Here is a 26994-nt window from a genome sequence, read left to right as displayed (position 1 = left end):
GCCAAATTCTCTAACCACTAGGCTACCTGCCACTCCTAGGTTACTTCCTGATTGTTCCAGATACCAGACACGTATCAACTCTATTCCAACAATTTCAACTTCACCATCTGTGTTTACGGGTTCTTAATTTTAATTTACCACTGGATATAAGGGGAAGTGAATAATGCCACTGAAGGCTATTTCATCACCTGTGCCTTCCCCCAGTCTGCTGCTTCTCCCAGCTGTAACCACATTGCTTTCATTTGTGCACCTCTTTGCTCCTCAATTCATGCACCTTGGTTGGAGAGCCATGCAACTCTGAATAGTTGACTGAACCACACTCGACTGTGTCCTCCCAAGGATGATCGTGGTGGGAGTGATCATCGGCTCCAAGAGGATAGGCATCAACCCAGACAATGTGGCCACTCCCATCGCTGCCAGCTTCGGTGACCTCATCACCCTGGCCTGCCTCAGCCAGGGGCTCTATGAATGCATAGGTGAGGGGAGAGAGCAGCAGGCATAGAGAAGAGGAAGGAAGGGGAGGTGGGTAGTTGAGAGGGGCAGTGAGAAAGAGAGAGGTTTAGGTCACTAGGGGGCAGTCTGGCCCATTTACTGGAGAGTCATAGCTACATTTATGGCTCTGACACTAGTCTGTCTGGCTATCAACTGTGTTTGTTTAGCAAGTATGTCTGCTCCTCTCTGTCTCCACAGAGTATTATCCCTATGTGTCGTACCTGGTGTGTCTGATCTTCCTCTGCCTGACCCATCTGTGGGTGGCCGTCTCCTTCAGAAACCCAGCCAGTTGCATTCTACTCTACACAGGCTGGGAACCAATCATTACTGCCATGGTCATCAGCAGGTCTGCTACCCTGTTCCGTGCCCCTGAAGTCGTCACAGCATTCGAATCTTGTGAACTTCATGGAAATACCATGCTTCAATAAAAAAAAAATCTCTAGTATCGGAGGACTCATCCTGAACACAACTGTATCAGACCCGAACATGGCGGGAATGATAGTCTACACGGCAGTTATGAATAGTAAGACGGGGAGCTGGGTTTTTAGGAGCACACATTCAGGATCCTTCAAGAAAATGGGAAGTCATAATGCATGTGATCATTGTGTCTCTCCTCCTCATCTCAATCTAGGTGTTGGGGGGAACTTGGTTGCCATCTAGTCCAGTCGTATCACCACTGATCTGCAGGCAGGTGCCTGAGGACCGAAGGAGCTGCTACAACCCCTGCAGGACCTTTTGTGGCCCAGGTAATGACACACACATGACCAATCCCTTTAACATGCATGTGAGCACAAAATTAATTAAATCCTCTGTTGTCAGTGTATTTTACCTGTCAGTTCAACCATCTCTACCTCTCTAACAAGAGCCAATCATCGCTCTGCCCAGGTGCTGCTCCTGTCTATCACCTTCTTAGCTGCAGCCCTTCTACATGTAAACCATGAAGCAAGAGAGATCAGTTAGGCCAATTCATGTGTCTCAGTAGTCATAAGTGGATTATTTCTCCTCTGCTCCTTCAATAACACTCATACTGAGTATACCAAACATTAAGAACACCTGCTCTTTCCATGACATAGACTGACCAGGTGAAAGCTGCTGTATGATCCCTTATGGATGTCACTTTTTAAATCCACTCCAAATCAGTGTAGTTGAAGGGGCAAATGATTTTAAAGCCTTTTGAGACATGGAATGTGTATGTGTGCCGTTCAGAGGGTGAATGGGTAAGACAAAAGATTGAAGTGCTTTTGAACAGGGTATGGTAGTAGATGCCGGGCACACCGGTTTAAGTGTGTCAAGAACTGCAATGCTGCTGGGTTTTTCACACTCAACGGTTTCCCGTGTGTAACAAGAATGGTCCATCCACCCAATGGACATCTAGCCAACTTGACACGACTGTGGGAGGCATTGGAGTTAACATGGACCAGCATCCCTGTGGAACACTTTTGACACCTTGTAGAGTCCATACCCCGACGAATTGAGGCTGTTCTGAGGGCAAAAGGGGGGTGTTCTTAATGTTTGGTGTAGTCAGTGTATACTATAATAAAGGGCTGCCTCTCTCACTCTTTTTCCCCGTTCAGTATATCTTCCTCTGTGTTCTCTTCTCTCAGGTTTTCACTCTGCTGTGTCTTGCTGACTGGATGGTCCATTGCCTGTGGCGGACGGGCAAGGACCCAGACAGTTACTCCATCCCCTACCTCTATTGGGCATGGCCCTCCTCGCTCTGGCCTTCTTCCTGCTCTGGCTCATAGAGGAGCAGGTTCCCACTGGAGACTGACACCCTGGGTACTTCATCTTATACTATTCTCCTTTCATTCTGCCTGGGTAAAGTAGGCACAAAGCGTGGCAATGCCTTCAAATGATGTAGTCAACTCCACACAAAGTTGAGAAATTCTAAACATTCCCTTTACATGTAAAATGTTTAATAAATTAATTTGAATTTATTCAGACGATTGTTTTGTGGTGTTGGTCCTTCAGTTGGTTGAAATTTGAGACTCAGGAAAGTGTTATTAATCCAACTTCAAAATGCGTTTCTCTGCATGTGACAATCAAGATTTGTTTGCTCGTGCACATGACAAAAGTAACCGAAGTCTGCAGGTGTTTTCATGGTTTTTCGCATGTGCCAGGTTATATAAATTTAAACGGCAGTACAGGCGCTCTAAAAAGTCAGATAAACAATACTTTTTTGTGGATATTTTGTCTCAAATTTCGACTGGCTGAAGGACCAACCGCACAGACAACCAGTAAAGTTCAAATACTGAACAAAAATATAAACGCAACATGCAATGCAAATTTAAAAGACTACTGAGTTAGTTCATATAAGGTAATAAGTCAATTTAAATTAATTAATTAGGTCCTAATCTATGGATTTCACGACTGGGAATACAGATATGCTTCTGGTCACAGGTAGGGGCGTGGATCAGAACCAGTCAGTATCTGGTGTGATCACCATTTGCCTCATGCAGCACGACATCTCCTTCGCATAGAGTTGATCAGGCTGTTGATTGGCTCCTGGATGGCTTCTTGCCATCCAGGACCTCTATACCAGGCGGTGTCAGAGGAAGGCCCTAAAAATTGTCTAGGACTCCAGCCACCCTAGTCATAGACTGTTCTCTCTGCTACCGCACGGCAAGCAGTACTGGAGCGCAAAGTCTAGGTCCAAGAGGCTTCTAAACAGCTTCTACCCCCAAGCCATAAGACTCCTGAACATCTAATCAAATGGCTACCCAGACTATTAGCATTGCCCCCCCTTCCCCGCTTCTACGCTTCTGCGCTTCTGCTACTCTCTGTTATTATCTATGCATAGTCACTTTAATAACTCTACCTACATGTACATATTACCTCAAATACCTCGACTAACCAGTACTCCCTGTATATAGCCTCGCTATTGTTATCTTACTGCTGCTCTGTAATTATTTATTACTTTTATTTATTACTTTTTTAAAGTATTTTCTTAAAACTGGTTAAGGGCTTGTAAGTAAGCATTTCACTGTACAACCTTGTTGTATTCGGCACATGTGACAAATCAAATTTGATTTGATTGTGGAATGTTGTCCCCACTCCATATTTATTCATATGGTCCACTTTCTTCATTTTTTTTCTTGTTCGCGATCTTACAGTGTGTCTAAACTCCAGTCCCTCTCAATCTCTTCTTCACAATCCACGTCTCAATTGTCTCAAGGCTTAAAAATCCTTCTTTAATCTGTCTCCTCCCTGTCATCTACACTGCCTGAAGTGGATTTAACAGGTGACATCAATAAGGGATCATTGCTTTCACCTGGTCAGTCTATGTCATGGAAAAAACAGGCATTCCTAATGTTTTGTACACATGTATATTTGTATTATTTTATAAAATGGCATCTAGTGGTCTTTTTGAGTACTGCAGATTATCACAGGCGTGTAATTATTTCTGGCTCTCTGTGGCCTTCTCACATGTAAAATATATAAAATAATGAAAGAAGATGATTTTTAAATAAAACATTTACTGACCAAGCTGTAAAACATTATCCTAAATATAAACCATCAACTTAGTAAATAACATTGGTGTTTAATATGAGGCCTCAGGTTTCAGCATGAAATATCCTTCTTTCTTTTTTTTACACACTTATTTATTTTACTATGTCCAAATGTCTTTGTTGTAAATGTTTTGGCACCAAACTGGTGGCAGTTGTGAAAAAAGTGAATAGTTGGAAAAGAATGCCATTGTTGATTAGATGCTATTTTCTCTTGAACCATATGTTATATCCCCTATAAACTCATTGACACAGATATATATATATTTAAAAAAAATATATACCATATATGTATACATTTTTTTAAAGTGAATAAAGTCTAAATTACCAAAGTTACCATACCCTAAATTTGACAATGTGAGACAATAATGTTGCAGTTACTTCCTTCCCTTATGAAAAAAGATTGCAGTCAGAGTGCAACATACAATGCGGCATAACTGTGGTTATAGTGAAGTATAACTGCTGTTATTCTACATTTACTGTGTCCAAAATATTACAGTCAATCTTTTTTTGCTAAGGGTTATCTGTGTGACTTGTCTTGCATTGTTTTGTGAGTTGAGAATGAGTCCAACAAACTGTCTAGTGAATTAAGAAAAATATAAAAAATCTTGTTCTGCCTCTGCATCTATATGACGAGTAGCCTAATTTCCAGGTACCAGTAGTAGTAGACAGGTCTACTGGACAGTGAAAACATTGCTCCCCTAGCGGCAGAGTGAGATAGTGCTTTTGGGAAGCAGCACTTCGCGCTGGGACTGGTTCTCTCGCAGCCATTTTCTGTCCAACCACACGGCGGTTTAGAGAAGCTAACCAACCAGGGCTGTATCGGAGGTTTGTGGCTGGCTCCGGCCAATGATTGCTATCCGATTTCGCTTTACCTCGAATCGAAATCTCCGCGTTTGACTGTTTCTTTTTATTTGATGGTAGTGTGAATGGGAATTAGCAGCGGGAAAGTAGAAATAAAGACTGCGAGTTGTTAAATTACAGGACTCGCTAGTAAATGGTTTCCTGCTATGGGTTCTCACGCACAGGCCCCCCAAACAAAGACTAGCTCAAAAAAAATCATCTGTCAAATGTAGCTATGGTAATTGGCTATGTTAGGCATGGTGGTCAAACTGGTGAAGTCGACGGGACATCTTGAATATTGTTTAAACATGAAGAATTTTTCCAAATCGTGAGTTACTAATCGATTTAACAATGGCCATTAAATGGTGCGTTTTTGATTTAGTATGAATGTGAGTTGGCTAGTACGAGCTAACATTAACGTTAGCTCTCCTTCCCATCTAGCTAGCGCATCTTGTTATCATAGCTAACTAACGTTAGCTAGGTATCTAAAGTTATCTTAAGTTAAAATGATAACTGTTCTGTCTCCGCGTATTTACCGTCTCTGGGTTTTTGGCAAGTTCGCTTCGACGACATAAGCCAGTTAACGTTATACTCGCTACTACTAGCCAACCAGTTAGCCATTGTATTTCCCCTCTGGCTAATTGTCAGTAAACACGGGAACAAAGAGAATGTTGCAGAGCCATGGGCTCTGGAAAAGCTAGTGTTAGCTAGACTCTAGCTGGGTAGCAAGCGGCTTATAGATTCATGACCATCCATGTCTGAACTAGTAACAAGTCGTAGTTTTTATGCAACTGTGTTAGATTCTCCATTCCATGCTAATGTGAATGTACTCTGTTTTAGCTGCGACTAGACAGCGGTGCTCACAGATAGAACAATGAGACAGATATTTCACCGGATGTATAAATGTGAAGCATCCGCTTGGCGTTTCCACTCCAGTAGCGAGGGGATGGCCGGTGTTGTGCCGAAAATCGCCACCATACCAGAATCGCCCCCATCTAATTTTGTGGCTAGAGTCAAATACTTTCTATGGAACAAACTTCACGTCAGGATAGGCAACCGAAATTAATAATGAATGTATGTGTGTTACATTAAACATAGAGGAGGGAGTAAAATGTTGGCAAGCAATGAATTATTATCCTTACACTTTCAAAAATACTAGTTGGGTAAGACATGGGAGAGATGACACATTTTGGCGAAGAGATTTAATCATAGACTAATACAAATCGGTAGGAGCTACATGGGCAGCCTCCCAGGAAAGCAACTTTCGCCCCCGGGTGTGGGTGGGCACTGAAGGGGGGGGTTCGCCCAAGGCGCCATACCAGCTAGAACCGCCACATACACTTGAAACAAATAGCCAAACCGAAAACTGCAGACATAAAATGCTTTCTGCTACTAAGATCAGTGAAATGTAGGCTAAACTGACAACGGAGTGAAGTGCAGAAATCTCAACTAGCAATCAAGTCGCAGCATTGAATAACGTGAAGGGGGGGGGGGGGGGGGGGGGGGGGGGGGGGGTTGGCACAACACCGGCAGTGTGAGATGGATTTTGGCCGACATTCTGCTAATGTTCTAATCGATTAAACATTTGATCTCAATACAGTTTTCTTATCGCAAAACTAAAATATGTTACTTACAGAGTGAACTAAGTTTTGTAGACTTTACCCTTTTCCAAAGATTTAAAAAGTTGCGTTTAAGAATGCAAAGGCAAATTGAGTTATTTTCACATGCGTTCCCTAATGGCAATATGCAAATGTTCGCTAGAATTCGCCAATCACGTTACATTTGTGATATAAAAAGGAAGGGGGATTAACAATCCACTACCCCATTCCAGCCCAATGCAAACAGCCTGGGAGGACGGGACACCACCACTCAATGCACCCTGTAACTCTTCTGAAGTCAAATCTCATAAACAGTACCAGTCAAAAGTTTGGACACACCTACTCATTCTCAGGGTTTTTCTTTATTTTTACTATTTTCTACATTGTAGAATAATAGTGAAGACATCAAAGCTATGAAATAACACATGGAATCATGTAGTAACCAAAAAAGTGTTAAACAAATCTAAATATATTTTATATTTGAGATTCTTCAAATTAGACACCATGTGCCTTGATGACAGCTTTGCACACTCTTGGCATTCTCTCAACCAACAAGTGCTCAGCATATGTAGGAACTCCTTCAAGACTGTTGGAAAAGCATTCCTCGTGAGAGAATGAGAGAATTGAGAGAATGCCACGAGTGTGCGAAGATTTCAAGGCAAAGGGTGGCTACTTTGAAGAATATAAAATATATTTTTATTTAACACTTTTTTGGTTACTACATGATTCCATATGTGTTATTTCATAGTTTTGATGTCTTCACTATTATTCTACAATGTAGAAAATAGTAAAAATAAAGAACAACCCTGAGAATGAGTTGGAGTTTCCTAACTTTTGACTGGTACTGTACCTAATACTTATCTGCAGCTGCCACCACCTCTATTTTCTGTGATTTAAGTTCCATTGCTGCGGTACAGTTCATAAGCCATTGCTATGAACGATAAGAAGCCAAACTTACTGAAGCATAAATCACTCGTTGGCCTATCCCTTTGTGCTGGCACAAATCTACTCGCACCCTTGACCCATCCTCTAATTTCTTCACTGCCTCATCATACGACACCTTCTACACTACTCTGACTCTAGCCACCTCAACCTGCCTCTCTCGCACCGGACACTTCCGATCCCCAGCAACACGGGCACCCCTACTGTTGACACACACAACTTTATCCACCGAAACTACACAATCCTCTATCCCATGCCTTCCTGCACACTTCCCACATATTGGAAACTCCCTCCTACAAACTGCTGCTACATGACTAAACGTTGCACCTGAAACAGCTCAGTGGATTCGGCCCAAAAGCTCTAACAGGATAACAGATATATCCTAACATGACTTTGTCAGGTAGAGACTCTGACACCTCATAAGGACTGCCGGTGGCTCCTCTGTTTCACCACCCTCCCCACCGGGTTTGCGTCGCATCAAACAGAGCGGGCGTCGCACCAAACAGTGGGCGTCGCAAATTCCAAGGATCTTGTACTTCAATTGCTCCACCTTCACATCTAACACTACCCCAGAAATCCCTGCTTTTAATGATACCCTGTTCCTAAGATCAAAGTAAGAAACAGATCTTGACCCAAGTTGTGTGACACGGAGCGCCTGCTCCCTCTGATTAGAAGAAACAAACAAATATCACAAGTCCACTACAGGTTACCTTCATTGATTCAACTGCACCCAACTCGTTTCTCACCCACCCTGAAGCCACATGGATCAGCCCACTTTCTCCAAAAATGTCGCTCCTGCTGGACCAGATTCTTCTTTATCATGTCCAACGATGCTAAGCTCGGGTTCCAAGCCCTTCACAACACCTTCCACCTCACTTAACTTACCCTCATGCACTTCTATTGCCCTTCCAGAACTCGGTCCGGCACACGGTTCATTCTGTTTGCACTACACAACACCAATCTTCTTCGACACCCCCATTCATTGTTATCGCCGTCTTCCTCAGTTTTAAATCCATCCTCTGCTTTTCATTCTCTTCCTCTTTTTCTGCCTCCATTCCTCCTCAGAAATTCACGTTTCTGTGTCCATGCCCCAATATTGCTGATCTTGTTCCATGATTCCCATGTAGCACCATTCAGCACAAGACCACTTGTTTCATGCCAGCTAACAACCTCAAGATGTCCTCTCCGTCTGAAAAAAATGCTTCCCAGGCGACTAACATGTACTTTCAGTTTTTGATTGGCTATTTGGATAGTTCATCCAGCCAGTGATTGGTTAATGTAGCTAAAACAGAAACAGGTTAGAATACACAGTCAACCCATATTGTTGTATTTCCCATGAATGGATTAGGGTCTATATGCAGACTGCGTTTACTACATGCTGCGCCCACTACGTGTCACTTACTACATGCCACGCCCACTGCTATTGAGGCTGTTATCTAGCTAGGACACTTGCACACACTGTCCTTCGCCCCCGCCTGTCGCGCACTGCTTTCCCGCAGTTATTTTAACATGACGACGAGGGTAATCACAACCCGGTAGTGTCACGCGGGAGTTGAGTTGTCGACATTAGTTACTTCCCCCATCGTAACTTCCCCCCCAGCTAGTTACTTCCCCCATCGTAACGTTAACAGAACTGCGGGAAAGCAGTGCTTGGCAGGTGGGGGCGAAAGACACTGTACCGGTGTCCCCTAGCCTCACTAGCTAGAAGCCTCCTTTGGTGTTTTTGTTGGGTGGTTGGCATTGGTGCATTACTGCAAGCTACTGTGCTGGAGTGTGGCCCAGAGACAGAGCTAGCAGCCTCAATGGCAGTGGACACGGCATGTGTCGTGGAAATATTCAGTCAATAATGTTTCTCAAATACTGGAACCTGTGAGTTCAAATAGACTTTATTACAAAGTAACACAAGCCGGGCTGGTTCACGAAGCATCTGCCTTCCCAGCCTTGGCACACACTTTTTATACAGTTTTCATCCTTACGTCACACATACAGTAATGCCTCCTTATGTTAATGATTCATCCCCTCTGGCATTTAGCCACCATTATCTTTTTTCCTTGTACTAATTTTAGCTTGGTTTCACATTAGGTCATAGATTCCATTGGTGGCGTAACCACAGCGACAGTGAACATTAGGCCATAGCAATGGTATAAAAAGAAACAGACATGCAGACTCCTAAGACAGGTGCATGTCTAATGGTGCTTAATGACCTTGACACACATATAGAGTGCACTTATTCTTACTACTCTAAGATGTCACACATGTACTGGAAAGTTCCCAATACTTGTAGTTAGTGAAATATATAGTGGGCGTAGCATATAGTAACTGCAGTCTGCAGATAGACATTATTGCATGAATGCCCTAAAAATAACTGAGTTATAACTTCTGCCTGTTTACAGATGGACGGCGACAGTTCAACCACCGACGCCTCTCAGTTGGGAATGTCAGGGGAGTACATGGCAGGAAGCCACTACGTTCTTCAGTCACAGGACGGTAGGTGGTGGAACTCACCTCACAGACTAAGCACCCCTAATCAGCCACAGCCTCTTTTCCGACATCCACAATCCCTTGGTCATAATAACTTGGGTGCCCAATGATGCTGGACACAATCAGAGCACCCCTATATAAACATAAAGATACTGACATGGCACTACCACCTTTCACAAGCCCAAAGATGCTTCACAAATAACCAGGCTTACATACTGTAGTAATCATAAATTATCAGGCTTGACATGAACCAAGTCACATGTAGATTTTATCTAGATAGAAGATTTGTATAGACACAATGTGGTGTTGAATAGGGATCTAACATGTCCCTCTCCCTGACAGATGATGGGGATGAGAGCCTGCATGACCATGAGGAAGGCAACGGCAGCAAGGAAAACTTCCGTGAGCAGGACATCTACCTCCCCATCGCTAACGTGGCTCGCATCATGAAGAACGCCGTCCCACAGACAGGAAAGGTATGGATTCAAATGTTATTTATCACGTGGCGAATACAGCTGGTGTAGACTTTACAGTGAAATGCTTGCTTACGAACCTTTTCCAACGATGCAGAGGTTACAAAATAAAATAGTAACTAACACAAGGAATAAAATAAAATACACATGGAATGGAGCTACAGTGGGGAGAACAAGTATTTGATACACTGCGGATTTTGCAGGTTTTCCTACTTACAAAGCATGTAGAGGTCTGTAATTTTTATCATAGGTACACTTCAACTGTGAGAGACGGAATCTAAAACAAAAATCCAGAAAATCACATTGTATAATTTTTAAGTAATTAATTTGCATTTTATTGCATGACATAAGTATTTGATTCATCAGAAAAGCAGAACTTAATATTTGGTACAGAAACCTTTGTTTGCAATTACAGAGATCATACGTTTCCTGTAGTTCTTGACCAGGTTTGCACACACTGCAGCAGGGATTTTGGCCCACTCCTCCATACAGACCTTCTCCAGATCCTTCAGTTTTCGGGTCTGTCGCTGGGCAATACGGACTTTCAGCTCCATCCAAAGATTTTCTAATGGGTTCAGGTCTGGAGACTGGCTAGACCACTCCAGGACCTTGAGATGCTTCTTACGGAGCCACTCCTTAGTTGCCCTGGCTGTGTGTTTCGGGTCGTTGTCATGCTGGAAGACCCAGCCACGACCCATCTTCAATGCTCTTACTGAGGGAAGGAGGTTGTTGGCCAAGATCTCGCGATACATGGCCCCATCCATCCTCCCCTCAATACGGTGCAGTCGTCCTGTCCCCTTTGCAGAAAAGCATCCCCAAAGAATGATGTTTCCACCGCCATGCTTCACGGTTGGGATGGTGTTCTTGGGGTTGTACTCATCCTTCTTCTTCCTCCAAACACGGCGAGTGGAGTTTAGACCAAAAAGCTCTATTTTCGTCTCATCAGACCACATGACCTTCTCCCATTCCTCCTCTGGATCATCCAGATGGTCATTGGCAAACTTCAGACGGCCTGGACATGCGCTGGCTTGAGCAGGGGGACCTTGCGTGCGCTGCAGGATTTTAATCCATGACGGCGTAGTGTGTTACTAATGGTTTTCTTTGAGACTGTGGTCCCAGCTCTCTTCAGGTCATTGACCAGGTCCTGCCGTGTAGTTCTGTGCTGATCCCTCACCTTCCTCATGATCATTGATGCCCCACGAGGTGAGATCTTGCATGGAGCCCCAGACCAAGGGTGATTGACCGTCATCTAGAACTTCTTCCATTTTCTAATAATTGCGCCAACAGTTGTTGCCTTCTCACCAAGCTGCTTGCCTATTGTCCTGTAGCCCATCCCAGCCTTGTGCAGGTCTACAATTTTATCCCTGATGTCCTTACACAGCTCTCTGGTCTTGGCCATTGTGGAGAGGTTGGAGTCTGTTTGATTGAGTGTGTGGACAGGTGTCTTTTATACAGGTAACAAGTTCAAACAGGTGCAGTTAATACAGGTAATGAGTGGAGAACAGGAGGGCTTCTTAAAGAAAAACTAACAGGTCTGTGAGAGCCGGAATTCTTACTGGTTGGTAGGTGATCAAATACTTATGTCATGCAATAAAATGCAAATTAATGACTTAAAAATCATACAATGTGATTTTCTGGATTTTTGTTTTAGATTCCGTCTCTCACAGTTGAAGTGTACCTATGATAAAAATTACAGACCTTTACATGCTTTGTAAGTAGGAAAACCTGCAAAATCGGCAGTGTATCAAATACTTGTTCTCCCCACTGTATATAAATCGGACGATTAATCGGTATCGGCTTTTTTTGGTCCTCCAAAAATCGGTATCGGCGTTGAAAAATGATAATCGGTCGACCTCTAGTTTTGACCTTAACTTCTATAACGGTATTTGAATGTTTGGTTTGTTAAAGATGATACGCCGTGCGAAACGTCCATTTTTATAGTTTACTTGGCTACTTGAGTCATCTCTCTCTGCTCTCTGTCTCCATGCTGCTTTCCACACAGACCTGGCCCCGCCCCATGGTACTCAAGGAGCGCATTTGTTGTTCCTTGGCCACGAGACACTTGCGTTTAGTCTGCATGGTGAATGCAGCACATGCAACAATGTTGATGACAACTGTTAGTTTTTACTCTGTCTATTTAGAACCTAACGGACAACTAGGAAAAGCTCAAACCAAGTTTATTCACCCAATGGATCAGACAGATGAACAGTGTGGTGGCAATTCTACCTTTAACTAATAATGAGGAGAGGCGAAATCAATAATCAATCAAGGTATTACTTTTATTAAAAACATATTATAATAAGGAGGCTGGTTGCACCACCCACGCAGGTGAAATGGAGTGAGAGCCTCACTGTACAAAGAGTACAGGAGCATTTATATAGTCAAGTTACCCCATGCAAGCATCTGCAAAACACGTGACCCTATGTACGTGTATGTGTGTGTGAGGGGAGACAACTGGGCGAAAAGGTTGCCTCAGTCTGTCGCAACTGAGTGAGGATAATAGTGGCCAAAATGACAGGAAGTCACTCCAGACATACTTCCTCTAACGGTAGCTCAACGGTTCCCCCAAGTTGGGCAAGGAAGCACCTTTGACTGTCGGCCCAGATGATGTATGAGACCATTTGAGACCATTTCCACACTACACACCATATGGGCAAACAATCTAGGGCTTGTTTTTAATCAAATGTTGCAATTGTGATTTGACTTCTGATTTAGAGCAAAAAACTTGGGTGAACTGTTTGAATCATGGAAATAGAATGATTATTCTGTAAAAACTCAAACGGATGACGAGGAAAATCTAGGTCAAACCGCTGAGAAGATTTATACCCTCCTATTAGGCAGTTTCGTCCTTGCACAACTAGACAGCCAATACATCTCTGTTGCTAGGCAGGAACTCGGGTGGTGTGTGTCAATCAATCAAATTTATTTATAAAACCCTTTTTACATCAGCCGATGTCACAAATTGCTGTACAGAAACCCAGCCTAAAACCCCAAACAGCAAGCAATGCAGATGTAGAAGCACGGTGGCTCGGAAAAACTCCCTAGAAAGGCCAGAACCTAGGAAGAAATCTCGAGAGGAACCAGGCTCTGAGAGGTGGCCAGTCCTCTTCTGGCTGTGCCGGGTGGAGATTATAACAGAACATGGCCAAGATGTTCAAACGTTCATAGATGACCAGCAGGGTCAGAAGATAATAATCATAGTGGTTGTAGAGGGTGCAACAGGTCAGCACCTCAGGAGTTTATTGGCTTTTGGCTTTTCATATGCGATCATTCAGAGTTAGAGACTGCAGGTGCGGTAGAGAGAGAGTCCAAAACAGCAGGTCCGGGACAAGGTAGCACATCCAGTGAAAAGGTCAGGGTTCCATAGCCGCAGGCAGAACAGTTAAAACTGGAGCAGCAGCATGACCAGGTGGACTGGGGACAGCAAGGAGTGATCGTCCTGAGGCATGGTCCTAGGGCTCAGGTCCTCCTCCGAGAGAAGAGAGAGAGAATTAGAGGGAGCATACTTAATTTCACACAGGTCACCGGATAAGACAGAAATACTCCAGATATAACAGACTGACCCTAGCTCCCCGACACATTAAACTATTGCAGCATAAATACTGGAGGCTGAGACAGGAGGGGTCGGAAGACACTGTGGCCCCGTCCGACGATACCCCCGGACAGGGCCAACCAGGCAGGATATAACCCCACCCACTTTGCCAAAGCACAACCCCCACACCACTAGAGGGATATCTTCAACCTACTATCCTGAGACAAGGCCGAGTATAGCCCACAGAGATCTCCCCCATGGCACGAACCCGAGGGGGGCGCCAACCCGGACAGGAAGATCACGTCAGTGACTCAACCCACTCAAGTGACGCACCCCTCCTAGGGACGGCATGGAAGAGCACCAGTAAGCCAATGACTCAGCCCCCGTAATAGGGTTAGAGGCAGAGCATCCCAGTGGAGAGAGGGGAACCGGCCAGGCAGAGACAGCAAGGGCGGTTCGTCGCTCCAGTGCCTTTCCGTTCACCTTCACACCCCTGGGCCAGACTGCACTCAATCATAGGATCTACTGAAGAGATGAGTCTTCAATGAAGACCTAAAGGTTGAGACCTAGTCTGCATCTCTCACATGGATAGGCAGACCATTCCATAAAAATGTAGCTCTATAGGAGAAAGCCCTGCGTCCAGCTGTTTTGCTTAGAAATTCTAGGGACTGTAAGGAGGCCTGCATCTTGTGACCGTAGCGTACGTGTAGGTATGTACGGCAGGACCAAATCGGAAAGATAGGTAGGAGCAAGCCCATGTAATGCTTTGTAGGTTAGCAGTAAGACCTTTAAATCAGCCCTAGCCTTAACAGGAAGCCAGTGTAGAGAGGCTAGCACTGGAGTAATATGATCACATTTTTGGGTTCTAGTCAAGATTCTAGCAGCCGTGTTTAGCACTAACTGAAGTTTATTTAGTGCTTTATCTGGGTAGCAGGAAAGTAGATCATTGCAGTAGTCTAATCTAGAAGTGACAAAAGCATGGCGAAGTTTTTCTGCATCGTTTTTGGACAGAAAGTTTCAGATTTTTGCAATGTTAGGAAGATGTATATTGCTGTCCTTGAAACATTCTTGATATGTTCGTCAAAAGAGAGATCAGGGTCCAGAGTAACGCCGAGGTCCTTCACAGTTTTATTTGAGATGACTGTACAACCATCAATTAATTGTCAGATCCAACAGAAGATCTCTTTGTTTATTGGGACCTAGAACTAGCATCTCTGTTTTGTCAGAGTTTAAAAGTAAATAATTTGCCGCCATCCACTTCCTTATGTCTGAAACACAGGCTTCCAGGGAGGGCAATTTTGGGGCTTCACCATGTTTCATTGAAATGTAAAGCTGTGTATCGTCCGCATAACAGTGAATGTTAACATTATGTTTCCGAATGACATCACCTAGAGGTAAAATATATAGTGAAAACAATAGTGGTCCTAAAACGGAGCCTTGAGGAAAACCAACATTTTCAGTTGATTTGTCAGAGGACAAACCATCCACAGAGACAAACTGATATCTTTCCAACAGATAAGATCTAAACAAGGCCAGAACTTGTTCGTGTGGACCAATTGGGGTTTCCAATCTCTCCAAAAGAATGTGGTGATCGATTGGTATCGAAGGCAGCACTAAGGTCTAGGAGCTCTAGGACAGATCGAGCCTTGGTCTGACGTCATTACAAGGTAACTTACCACCTTCACGAGTGCAGTCACAGTGCTATGATGGGGTCTTAACTTCTCACGAGTCACCATCCTGGATCCGGGAGCACCCTCATCAGTAAAAAAAGCTGACTAGCATAGCCTAGCGTAGCGCCACAAGTAAATACTAGCATCTAAATATCATTAAATCACAAGTCCAAGACACCAGATGAAAGATACACATCTTGTGAATCCAGCCATCATTTCTGATTTTTTAAATGTTTTACAGGGAAGACACAATATGTATTTCTATTAGCTAACCACGATAGCAAAAGACACAACTTTTTTTTCCCACCATTTTTTTCCTGCATAGGTAGCTATCACAAATTCGACCTAATAAAGATATAAATAGTCACTAACCAAGAAACAACTTCATCAGATGACAGTCTGATAACATATTTATTGTATAGCATATGTTTTGTTCGAAAAATGTGCATATTTCAGGTATAAATCATAGTTTACCATTGCAGCCACCATCACAACTCTCACCAAAGCAACTAGAATAACTACAGAGACCAACGTGAATGACCTAAATACTCATCATAAAACATTTATGAAAAATACACAGCGTACAGCAAATGAAAGACAAAGATCTTGTGAATCCAGCTAATATTTCAGATTTTTTAAGTGTTTTACAGCGAAAACACAATATAGCATTATATTAGCTTACTACAATAGCCAACCACACAACAGCATTGATTCAAGCCAACAATAGCGATAATGAATAAACCAGCAAAAGATATTAATTTTTTCACTAACCTTCTCAAACTTCTTCAGATGACAGTCCTATAACATCATATTACACAATACATATAGAGTTTTTTCGAAAATGTGCATATTTAGAGGCACAAATCGTGGTTATACAATGAGAATAGTAGCCAAGCTGCCAACAAAATGTCGGGAGAAATCTTGGGAGAGGCACCTAATCTAATCAATAACTAATCATAAACTTGACTAAAAAATACAGGTTGGACAGCAAATGAAAGATACATTAGTTCTTAATGCAACCGCTGTGTTAGATTTTTAAAATTAACGTTACTACGACATACAGCGTGCGTTAAAGCGAGACCGCACCGAAATTAATGGCGGAATAGTAGTTTGACATTTTTCAACAGAACAACGAATTAACATCATAAATAGTTCTTACTTTTTGATGAGCTTCCATCAGAATCTTGGGCAAGTTGTCCTTTGTCCAGAAGAATCGTTGCTCGGTTGTAGATTGTCGCCTTCAACTTTGGAATTAGCAGTAAACATTAGCCATGTGGCGAAGACGTGCCCAACTCACTATAACGCAGCACTAAGAAAATTCAGAAAATCGCAATATACTGATATAAAATGATATAACTCGGTTTAAAATAACTACATTATGACGTTTTTAACACCTATATCGAATAAAATCAGAGCCGGATATATCTAAGGCCTATAACGAGAGCTTTCCAGAACGCCATCCTGAGGTCTGTCTTGCGTCATGGCGAATGTTGAAAAGAGTGTACCCCACGTACCAAGACCCTTTATATGGCCTCAGATCTGCCTAGCAACTCCATTCCAATTCTCACTGCTTGCTGACATCTAGGGGAAGGCGTATGCAGTGCATGTCGACCAATAGAATACATGCAAATTAATAAACTGACCCTAGAACAGAGTGCCTGATTTCAGATTTCTCACTTCCTGACAGGAAGTTTGCTCCAACTTGAGTTCTGTTTTACTCACAGATATAATTCAAACGGTTTTAGAAACTAGAGAGTGTTTTCTATCCAATAGTAATAATAATATGCATATTGTACGAGCAAGAATTGAGTACGAGGCAGTTTAATTTGGGAATGAATTTTTACAAAGTGAAAACAGCACCCCCTATTGAGAAATTAAACCAGACTGAAGCATTTCGTATACATTGTCTTCAGGAAGGCAGTGAACAGCTTTTTCAATTTTTTTTGAGAGGAATGGGAGACTCGATATAAGGCCAATAGTTTTTATATTTTCTGGGTCAAGGTTTGTCTTTTCATGAGAGGCTTTATTACTGCCACTTTTAGTAAGTTTGGTACACATCCGGTGGATAGTGTTGGATTCGGGGTAAACTTTGAACATTGATATACTGGAGACATGCTAGATCAGAAGCATAGTGTAAACCTCTTAGGGATCCCTTCACCCCCATTCCCGCTCGAGTCCCGGTAACGGGATTGATTTGACAACATCCAGTGAAATTGCAGCGCGCCAAATTCAAAAACAGAAATACTCAATAAAAATTCACAAAACATTCATGTGTAATACATCAAAATAAAGCTTACTTTGTTGTTAATCCAGCCGCCTTGTCAGATTTCAAAAAGGCTTTACGGTGAAAGCAAACCATGCGATTATCTGAGGACAGCACCCCGCATACAAACACATATAAATTCAAATGCAACCAGCCAGGTGCGACACAAAAGTCAGAAATAACGATATAATTCATGCCTTACCTTTGAAGATCTTCTTCTGTTGGCACTCCAAAATGTCCCAGAAACATCACAAATGGTATTTTTGTTCGATAAATTCCTTCTTTATATCCCCAAAATGTCCATTTATTTGGCGCGTTTGATTCAGAAATACACCAGTTCCAACTCGCCCAACATGACTACAAAGTATCTAATAAGTTACCTGTAAACTTGGTCCAAACATTTCAAACAACGTTCCTAATCCAAACTTACGTCACCTAAAATGTAAATATTCGATAAAATTTAAGACGGGAAATACTGTGCTCAATTCCGGACGAAAACAAAGTGAATCGCGTTCCAGGTCGAGCGCTCTAATAGACTTGAGTCCCTTTGTGTGACACATGGAAAGGAATACTTCTTCATTTCTCAAAGGAAAAACATCAACCAATTTTTAAAGACTGATATCTAGTGGAAGCCATAGGAACTGAAAGCATATTTCAATTTAAAAGGGATTACCATAGAAAACTAATGGAAAACACATTGAGCTCAATTTTTTCCCCTGGATGGATTGTGCTCGGGGTTTCGCATGCCAAATCAGTTCTGTTATACTCACAGACATTATTCAAACAGTTTTAGAAACTTCAGAGTGTTTTCTATCCAACTCTACTAATAATATGCATATCCTAGCTTCTGGGCCTGAATAGCAGGCAGTTTACTTTGGGAACGCTTTTCATCTGGACGTGAAAATACTGCCCCCTAGCCCAAAGAGGTTTAAGGAGTGTAAGAGACTGGTTTTTACATCAGAAGTTAATGGTTCTCTGTAGAAAGACCGATGGCTTTGGAATGTGTTGGGTGGACGGAAGGAAGTCACAGGATTGCTATAGGGGAAGTGGATGGACATTTGTGGATTAGGTTGAGGTCAGGAGGTCAGGTCAGATCCCCTGAAGGGAGAAATGATGGTTCATTACCCTATTACCCTCTTCCTGTCTAACCATAAGATGTAAGGATTGGAGAGAGGGAGTAGTGCCTAAAGTGGATATATATATTTGTGATGGTGGAAACGTGCTTTTGTTTGAATACAGCTGTTTGGACCATTTGGGAATAATTAAACTTGGTTAAGCTTCTCTAGTGTCCGTGAGTTATTTACTCTGAAATATTAGAACCTAACAATAGGGAGCCGTTTATTATATTCAACATAGGAGGGCCAAGCACAGGAACCAGCTCTTTCAGTAGTTTAGTTGGAATAGGGTCCAGTATGCAGCTTGAAGGTTTTGAGGCCAAGACTATTTTCATCAATGTGTCAAGAGATAATAGTATTAAAAACCTTGAGTGTCTCCCTTGATCCGAGGTCCTGGCAGTGTTGTGCAGACTCAGGACAACTGAGCTTTGGAGGAATACGCAGATTTAAAGAGGAGTCCGTAATTTGCTTTCTAATGATCATGATCTTTTCGTCAAAGAAGTTTATGAATTTATCACTGCTGAAGTGAAAGCCACCCTCTCTTGGGAAATGCTGCTTTTTAGTTAGCTTTGCGACAGTATCAAAAATACATTTTGGTTTGTTCTTATTCTCCTCAATTAAGTTGAAGAAATAGGATGATCGAACAGCAGTGAGAGCTCTTCGGTACTGTCTTTCCAAGCTAGTCGGAAGACTTCCGGTTTGGTGTAGCACCATTTCCGTTCCAATTTTCTGGAAGCTTGCTTCAGGGCTCGGGTATTTTCTGTATACCAGGGAGCTAGTTTCTTATGACAAATGTTTTTGGTTTTTAGGGGTGCGACTGCATGTAGGGTATTATGCAAGGTTACATTTAGTTCCTCAGTTAGGTGGTTAACCTCACTAGGGTATGTGGGACGCTAGTAGCGTTCCACCTCGTCAACAGCCAGTGAAACTGCAGGGCGCCAAATTCCAAAACAACAGAAATCCCATAATTAAAATTCCTCAAACATACAAGTATTTTACACCATTTTAAAGATACACTTGTTGTAAATCCAGCCACAGTGTCCGATTTCATTAAGGCTTTACGATGAAAGCACACCAAACGATTATGTTAGGTCTGAGCCAAGTCACAGAAAAACACAGCCATTTTTCCAGCCAAAGAGAGGAGTCACAAAAAGATGAAATAGAGATAAAATTAATCACTAACCTTTGATGATCTTCATCAGATGACACTCATAGGACTTCATGTTACACAATACATGTATGTTTTGTTCATATTTATATCCAAAAATCTAAGTTTACATTGGCGCGTTATGTTCAGTAGTTCCAAAACATCCGGTGATTTTGCAGAGCCACCATTTTTCAGAAATACTCATAAAAACATTGCTAAAAGATACAACTGTTAGGTATGGAATTTTAGATCCACTTCTCCTTAATGCAACCACTGTGTCAGATTTCAAAAAAACTTTACGGAAAAAGCACACCATGCAATAATCTGAGTACAGCGCTCAGAGACCAAAACAACCCAAACAGATATCCGCCATGTTGTGTAGTCAACAGAAGTCAGAGATAGCATTATAAATATTCACTTACCTTTGATCTTCATCAGAATGCACTCCCAGGAATCCCAGTTCCATAATAAATGTTTGTTTTGTTTGATAATGTCCATCATTTATGTCCAAATACCTCCTTTTTGTTTGCGCGTTTAGCCCAGTAATCAAAATTCATGAGGCGCGATCACTAGGTGCAGACAAAGTCAAAAATTCCGTTACAGTCTGTAGAAACATGTCAAACGATGTATAGAATCAATCTTTAGGATGTTTTTAACATAAATCTTCAGTAATGTTCCAACCGGAGAATTACGTTGTCTGTAGAATTGCAATGGAACGCAAGCTAACTATCACGTGAACGCGCTTGGTCAGCTCATGCCTCTCTGGCAGACCTCTGACTCAATCCCCTCTCATTCGCCCCCACTTCACAGTAGAAGCCTCAAACAAGGTTCTAAAGACTGTTGACATCTAGTGGAAGCCGTAGGAAGGGCAATATGACCCCATAGACACTGTGTATTCGATAGGCAATGAGTTGAAAAACTACAAACCTCAGATTTCCCACTTCCTGGTTTTTTTTTCTCTGGTTTTTGCCTGCCATATGAGTTCAGTTATTACTCACAGACATCATTCAAACAGTTTTAGAAACTTCAGTGTTTTCTATCCAAATCTACTAATTATATGCATATTCTAGCTTTTATGGCTGAGTACCAGGCAGTTTAATTTGTGCACGCTTTTCATCCAAAATTCCCAATGCTGCCCCCTACCCTAGAAAAGTTAACAGATTTTTGTACTCTGAATCTTTGTTGTCCGAGAATTTATAGATGGCTTTTGATGATCCTTGGTTGGGGTCTGAGCAGATTATTTGTTGCGATTGCAAAAGTAATAAAATGGTGGTCTATTAGTCCAGGATTATGAGGAAAAACATTAAGATCCACAACATTTATTCTACAGGATAAAACTAGGTCCAGAGTATGATTGTGGCAGTGAGTAGGTCCGGAGACATGTTGGACAAAACCCACTAAATTGATGATGGCTCCGAAAGCCTTTTGGAGTGGGCCTGTGGACTTTTCCATGTGAATATTAAAGGTACCAAAATTGTGAATATTATCTGCCATGACTACAAGATCCGATAGGAATTCAAGGAACTCCGTGAGGAACACTGTATACGGCCCAGGAGGCCTGTAAACAGTAGCTATAAAAAGTGATTGAGTAGGCTGCATAGATTTTATGACTTGAAGCTGAAAAGATGAAAACGCAGTCATTTCTTTTGTTGTAAATTGAAATGTTCTATTGTAAATGTTAGCAACACCTCCGCCTATGCGGGATGCACGGGGGATATGGTCACTAGTGTAACCAGGAGGAGAGGCCTCATTTAACACAGTAAATTCATCAGGCTTAAGATTATGATGAACGATTAGTTCATTGACTATAACTGCCATGGAAGTGAGGGATCTAACATTAAGTAGCCCTATTTTGAGATGTGAGGTATCACAGTCGCTTTCAATAATGACAGGAATGGAGGAGGTCTTTTTTCCAGTGAGATTGCTAAGGCGAACACTGCCATCTTTTGCCCAGCCTAGATCGAGGCACAGACACGTTCTCAATGGGGATAGCTGAGCTGACTACACTGACTATGCTAGTGGTAGACTCCACTAAGCTGGCAGGGTGGCTAACAGCCTGCTGCCTGGCCTGCACCCTATCTCATTGTGGAGCTAGAGGAGTTAGAGCCCTGTCTATGTTCATAGATAAAATGAGAGCACCCCTCCAGCTAGGTTGGAGTCCGTCACTCAACAGGCCAGGCTTGGTCCTGTTTGTGGGTGAGTCCCTGAAAGAGGGCCAATTATCTACAAATTCTATCTTTTGGGAGGGGCAGAAAACAGTTTAACCAGCGATTGAGTTGTGAGACTGCTGTAGAGCTCATCACTCCCCATAACTGGGAGGGGCCAGAGACAATTACTATCTTTCTAGCTGATTTTCACACTGAAGCGATGTTGCGCTTGGTGACCTCTGACTGTTTCATCCTAACATCATTGGTGCCGATGTGGATACAATATCCCTATATTCTCTACACTCGCCAGTTTTAGCCTTAGCCTGCACCATCTTCAGATTAGCCTTAATGTCGGTAGCCCTGCCCCCTGGTAAACAGTGTATGATCGCTGGATGATTCTTTTTAAGTCTAATACTACGGGTAATGGAGTCACCAATGACTAGGGTGTTCAATTTGTCAGAGCTAATTGTGGGAGGCTTCGGCGTCTCAGACCCCGTAACGGGTGGAGGAGAGACCAGAGAAGACTCGGACTCTGACTCCGACTCGTTGCTTAATGGGGAGAACTGGTTGAAAGTTTCTGTTGGCTGAATGAGCGACACCGGTTGAGCATTCCTACAGCATTTCCCTCCAGAAGCCATGAGAAAATTGTCCGGCTGCCGGGACTGTGCGAGGGGATTTATACTACCCTCTGTACTTATTGGTGGGACAGGCGCTGTTTCGTCCTTTCCTAAACTTAAATGACCCTTGCCTAACGATTGCGTCTGAAGCTGGGCTTGCAGCACGGCTATCCTCACCATAAGGCGATCGTTCTCCTGTATATTATGAGTACAGCGACAATTAGAAGGCATAATGTTACTGTTACTACTTAGCTTCGGTTGGTGGAGGTCGTGCAGAACCATGTCCGGGGTGAAAAAGTTGAATGAAAAAAGTACCGTGAAGTTGGCAGGTAGCAAAGAAACGTTAGCAACAAACCGCACAGCAGCACGTAAACATGTCTACCGTAGATGACGATAACGTATTGGAAGGAACAATAGTGTAATGTGTGTAATAGAACTTTCCTTGTCACTTCATCTGACCTGACCTCCGCCCACATTCCTCCTTCTTCCCTAATCCATGGCTATCCAACCTTATCAGTGACTGAAACCAGACTGTTACCCTTTGGCCCTCTCCATAGGATCCATGAGATTTAACAATTACATTATAGATGTAAAGTAGTTAAAGTAGCATGAATAAGTATATATTTCAAGCTAGAATCCAACACCACCCTAGGGTCACGCACTACTCATAAAGCAAATGTAGAACTTTTATTATTCAAAAACATAAAATACCACCATACCATCCCAATGTATTTTTTTGTTGTGTGAAATTATATTTTGGCAATATCGCCCAGCCCTATTTTGTGTGTGTGTGTGTGTTACAGTGCCTTCGGAATATATTCAGACCCTTTGACTTTTTCCACATTTTGTTACGATACAGCCTTATTCTAAGATGAATTAAATTAATGTTTATCCTCATCAATCTACACACAATACCCAATAATGACAAAGCAAAAACAGGTTTTAATTATTTATATTTTTTTAATTGTATGAATTATCTTATTTACATAAGTAGTCAGACCCTTTGCTATGAGACTTGAAATTGAGATCAGTTGCATCCTGTTTCCATTGATCATCATTGAGATGTTTCTACAACTTGATTGGAGTGCACCTGTGGTAAATTCAATTGATTGGACATGATTTGGAAAAGAAAACACCTGTCTATATAAGGTCTCACAGGTGACAGTGCATGTCAGAGCAAAAACCAAGCCACGATGTCGAAGAAATTGTCTGTAGAGCTCTGAGACAGGATTTTGTTGAAGCACAGATCTGGGGAAGGGTACTAAAATGTTTCTGCAGCATTGAAAGTGTCGTGGAAATTCAGTACTGAGAGAGATTTGGTCGTTTCTTCAAACAGTTATGTTTATTTAGTATTGATTAATTATTGCAATAATGAGGCTGGTCGACCCCCCCCCACCCTTGAGTGTTGGACCGAGTAACCTAACCTTTACACAAATGCAGAGTACTATATATAGCTGATACTAACAATGCTCAGTCATAGTTGGTTCAACCCCCCTTATTCAGACCAAGGAGCATCATAAGCCCCTCTGGCTTCGTCTTGTCGTTATCTGCAAGTAGGTTGTTGTCTTAACCCCACCCTGGCTTAGTTTCCCAGATGCAATGATGGTTTTGAGATGAGTGATTGTTCTACTCCTAAGCTATCCCTTAGTAAAACACATTATTGTCTATGTAATGCAGTCTTTAACCCATTTGTCAGCTCAAGCCATCTCCAGTGACCATACGCCCAGATTAGCTGCAGGGAACTAGAGTGGAGCCCATGAAAACACAGACACTAACGGGACAGAAATGTCTTATTATTAGTAAAATATTAATTGTTAACCATTAATATCAAATAAACCAGATACGTATGTAATTTTTCTATCACAGAAGTCCCTAAGAACACAGAGCTGACAGAACTTGAGAGGATCTGCAAAGAAGAATGGGAGAAGCTCCCCAAATATAGGTGTGCCAAGCTTGTAGCATCATACCCAAGAAGACTCGAGGCTGTAATCGTTGCCAAATGTTCTTCAACAAAGTACTGAGTAAAGCGTCTGAATACTTATGTAAATGTGATATGTAAAATTTCTAAAAAGCTGTTTTTCTTTTGTCATTATGGGGTATTGTGTGTTGATTGATGAGGGGGAAAAACTATTTAATCAGTTTTAGAATGAGGCTGTAACGTAACAAAATGAAGAAAAAGTCAAGGGGTCTGAATACTTTCCGAATGCACTGTATGTGTGTGTGTGTGTGTGTGTGTGCGGAAGTAGTGTTTGAATGTGTGAGGTATTTGTGTGGGAGTGACAGTAGTGTGTGTGAGTGTGTATATAAAGTCTAGTGAGTGTGCATAGATAGTTTTGGTACCATTACTTGACTGTAGTCTGACTATTTAGCAGTTGTATGGCTTGGGGGTAGAAGGTGTCTCGGAGCCTGTTGGTCAGAGAGCCAATGCTCCGGTACCGTTTGCCGGACGGTAGCAAAGTGAACAGTCTATGGCTTGGGTGACTGGAGTCTTTGGCAATTTTTCGGGCCTTCCTCTGACACCGCCTGATATAGAGGTTCTGGATGGCAGAGAGCTCAGCCCCAGTGATGTACTGGGCTGTCCGCACCACTCTTTGTGGCGCTTGCGGTCATGTTGTGATGCTGCCAGTCAAGATTCTCTCTTGGGGACGAGGCACTGCCGTGCCCTCTTCATGACTGTGCGGGTGTGTGTGGACCATGTTAAGTCCTTAGTGATGTAGATGCCAAGGAACTTGAAACTCTCGACCCGCTTCACTACAGCCCCGTCGATGTGGATGGGGCGTGCTCTCCCCTCTTTCTCCTATAGTCCACAATCAGCTCCTTGGTCTTACTGACGTTGAGATAGTTGTCCTGGCACCACACTACTAAGTCTCTGACTTCCTTTCCTGCAGGCTGACTCGTCGCCGTCGATGATCAGGCATACCACCGTCGTGTTGTCAGCGACTTGTTGTCAGCGATTTTCTTACTCTTTCAAATGATTGCTCGATCCACACAGCAAACATTGTGTGGGCTATGTTAGGAATGCTGTGTTGCAGATGTAGCGCAAAAGTTTACGTGGTGTTGTTACGTCATGGACCTACGTTATATAGGAATGCACGGTAGCTTTGGCATCGGTTTTTAACATCGGCGTTAAACTATATATTGGCCGATACCGATGTTAGCATTTTTAGCTAATATCAGCCGATTTCTATATGTTCATCGATATATCGTGCATCCCTACATTTTTTGCTTTGCTGTTTTTTTTGCTTCTCTTTATTTGTATTCTGTATTCTACATCGACACAAATCAAGATTGAGACCGTGGCAAAGCCAGATACATAGACCTAGGGCTGGGTGATATGGCCCAAATATTATATCACGTTATTTTTTAATTTAAATTATGGTATTTTTAGTTTTTGAATAATAAAAGTTCTACATTAGCTTTGAGTAGTGAGTGATCCTAGGGAGGCAACACACACATTCTAAGTGATTTAAATGAGTCTTTCTCCATTCTTTCTCCATATAAAACTGATTGTTTTATACTGTTCAATTCAACTTCAACCAAAACAAATTTCAGCACTTCTATCATTTCTCCTTTTCCTGCACTCAATTGGAGTGGTGGAAAAAGTACCCAATTGTCATACTTGAGTGAAAGTAAAGATACGTTAAAAACTTCTCATGGCTGCAATCCCGTTAACGGGATGATATGACAACAGCCAGTGAAAGTGCAGGGCGCCAAATTCAAACAACAGAAATCTCATAATTAAAATTCCTCAAACATACATGTATCTCATACCATTTTAAAGGTAATCTTGTTGTTAATCCCACCAAAGTGTCCGATTTTCAAATAGGCTTTACAGTGAAAGCACCACAAACGATTGTTAAGTCACTGCAAAATCACAGAAAAACAGTCATTTTTCCAGCAAAAGACAGGACTCACAAAAAGCAGAAATAGAGATAAAATGAATCACTAACCTTTGATGATCTTCATCAGATGACACTCATAGGACTTTATGTTACACAATACATATATGTTTTGTTCGATAAAGTATTTATATCCAAAAACCTCAGTTTACATTGGCGCCATGTTCAGAAATGCCTCCAAAATATCCGGAGAAATTGCAGAGAGCCACGGCAAATAACATAAATACTCATCATAAACTTTGATGAAAGATACATGTTTTACATAGAAT

General features: G+C 42.3%; 1 protein-coding gene and 1 pseudogene across 3 annotated transcripts in view; both read left to right on the top strand.

Annotated features, from left to right (window-relative positions):
* The first annotated feature begins 340 nt into the window (after positions 1 to 340).
* LOC120066593 lies at positions 341 to 2237 on the top strand (annotated as a pseudogene).
* A 2486-nt stretch (positions 2238 to 4723) lies between these two features.
* LOC120066144 (nuclear transcription factor Y subunit beta) overlaps positions 4724 to 26994 on the top strand; it is a 37514-nt gene continuing 15243 nt past the window's right edge. For 2 of the 3 annotated variants that reach the window (XM_039017290.1, XM_039017292.1), the window contains exons 1-3: positions 4724 to 4826; positions 9775 to 9868; positions 10205 to 10338. In XM_039017290.1, the coding sequence (XP_038873218.1) occupies positions 9775 to 9868; positions 10205 to 10338 (228 nt within the window). In that variant the 5' untranslated portion in view covers positions 4724 to 4826. Of the gene's footprint in view, positions 4827 to 4856; positions 5170 to 9774; positions 9869 to 10204; positions 10339 to 26994 lie in introns of those variants that run through there. The other variant, XM_039017291.1, reaches the window with a different exon arrangement.

Source organism: Salvelinus namaycush, chromosome 21 (genome assembly GCF_016432855.1).
Source record: "Salvelinus namaycush isolate Seneca chromosome 21, SaNama_1.0, whole genome shotgun sequence".
In the NCBI taxonomy this organism is placed as follows: Eukaryota; Metazoa; Chordata; class Actinopteri; order Salmoniformes; family Salmonidae; genus Salvelinus; species Salvelinus namaycush.
This window is presented reverse-complemented; position numbering and strand designations above follow the sequence as displayed.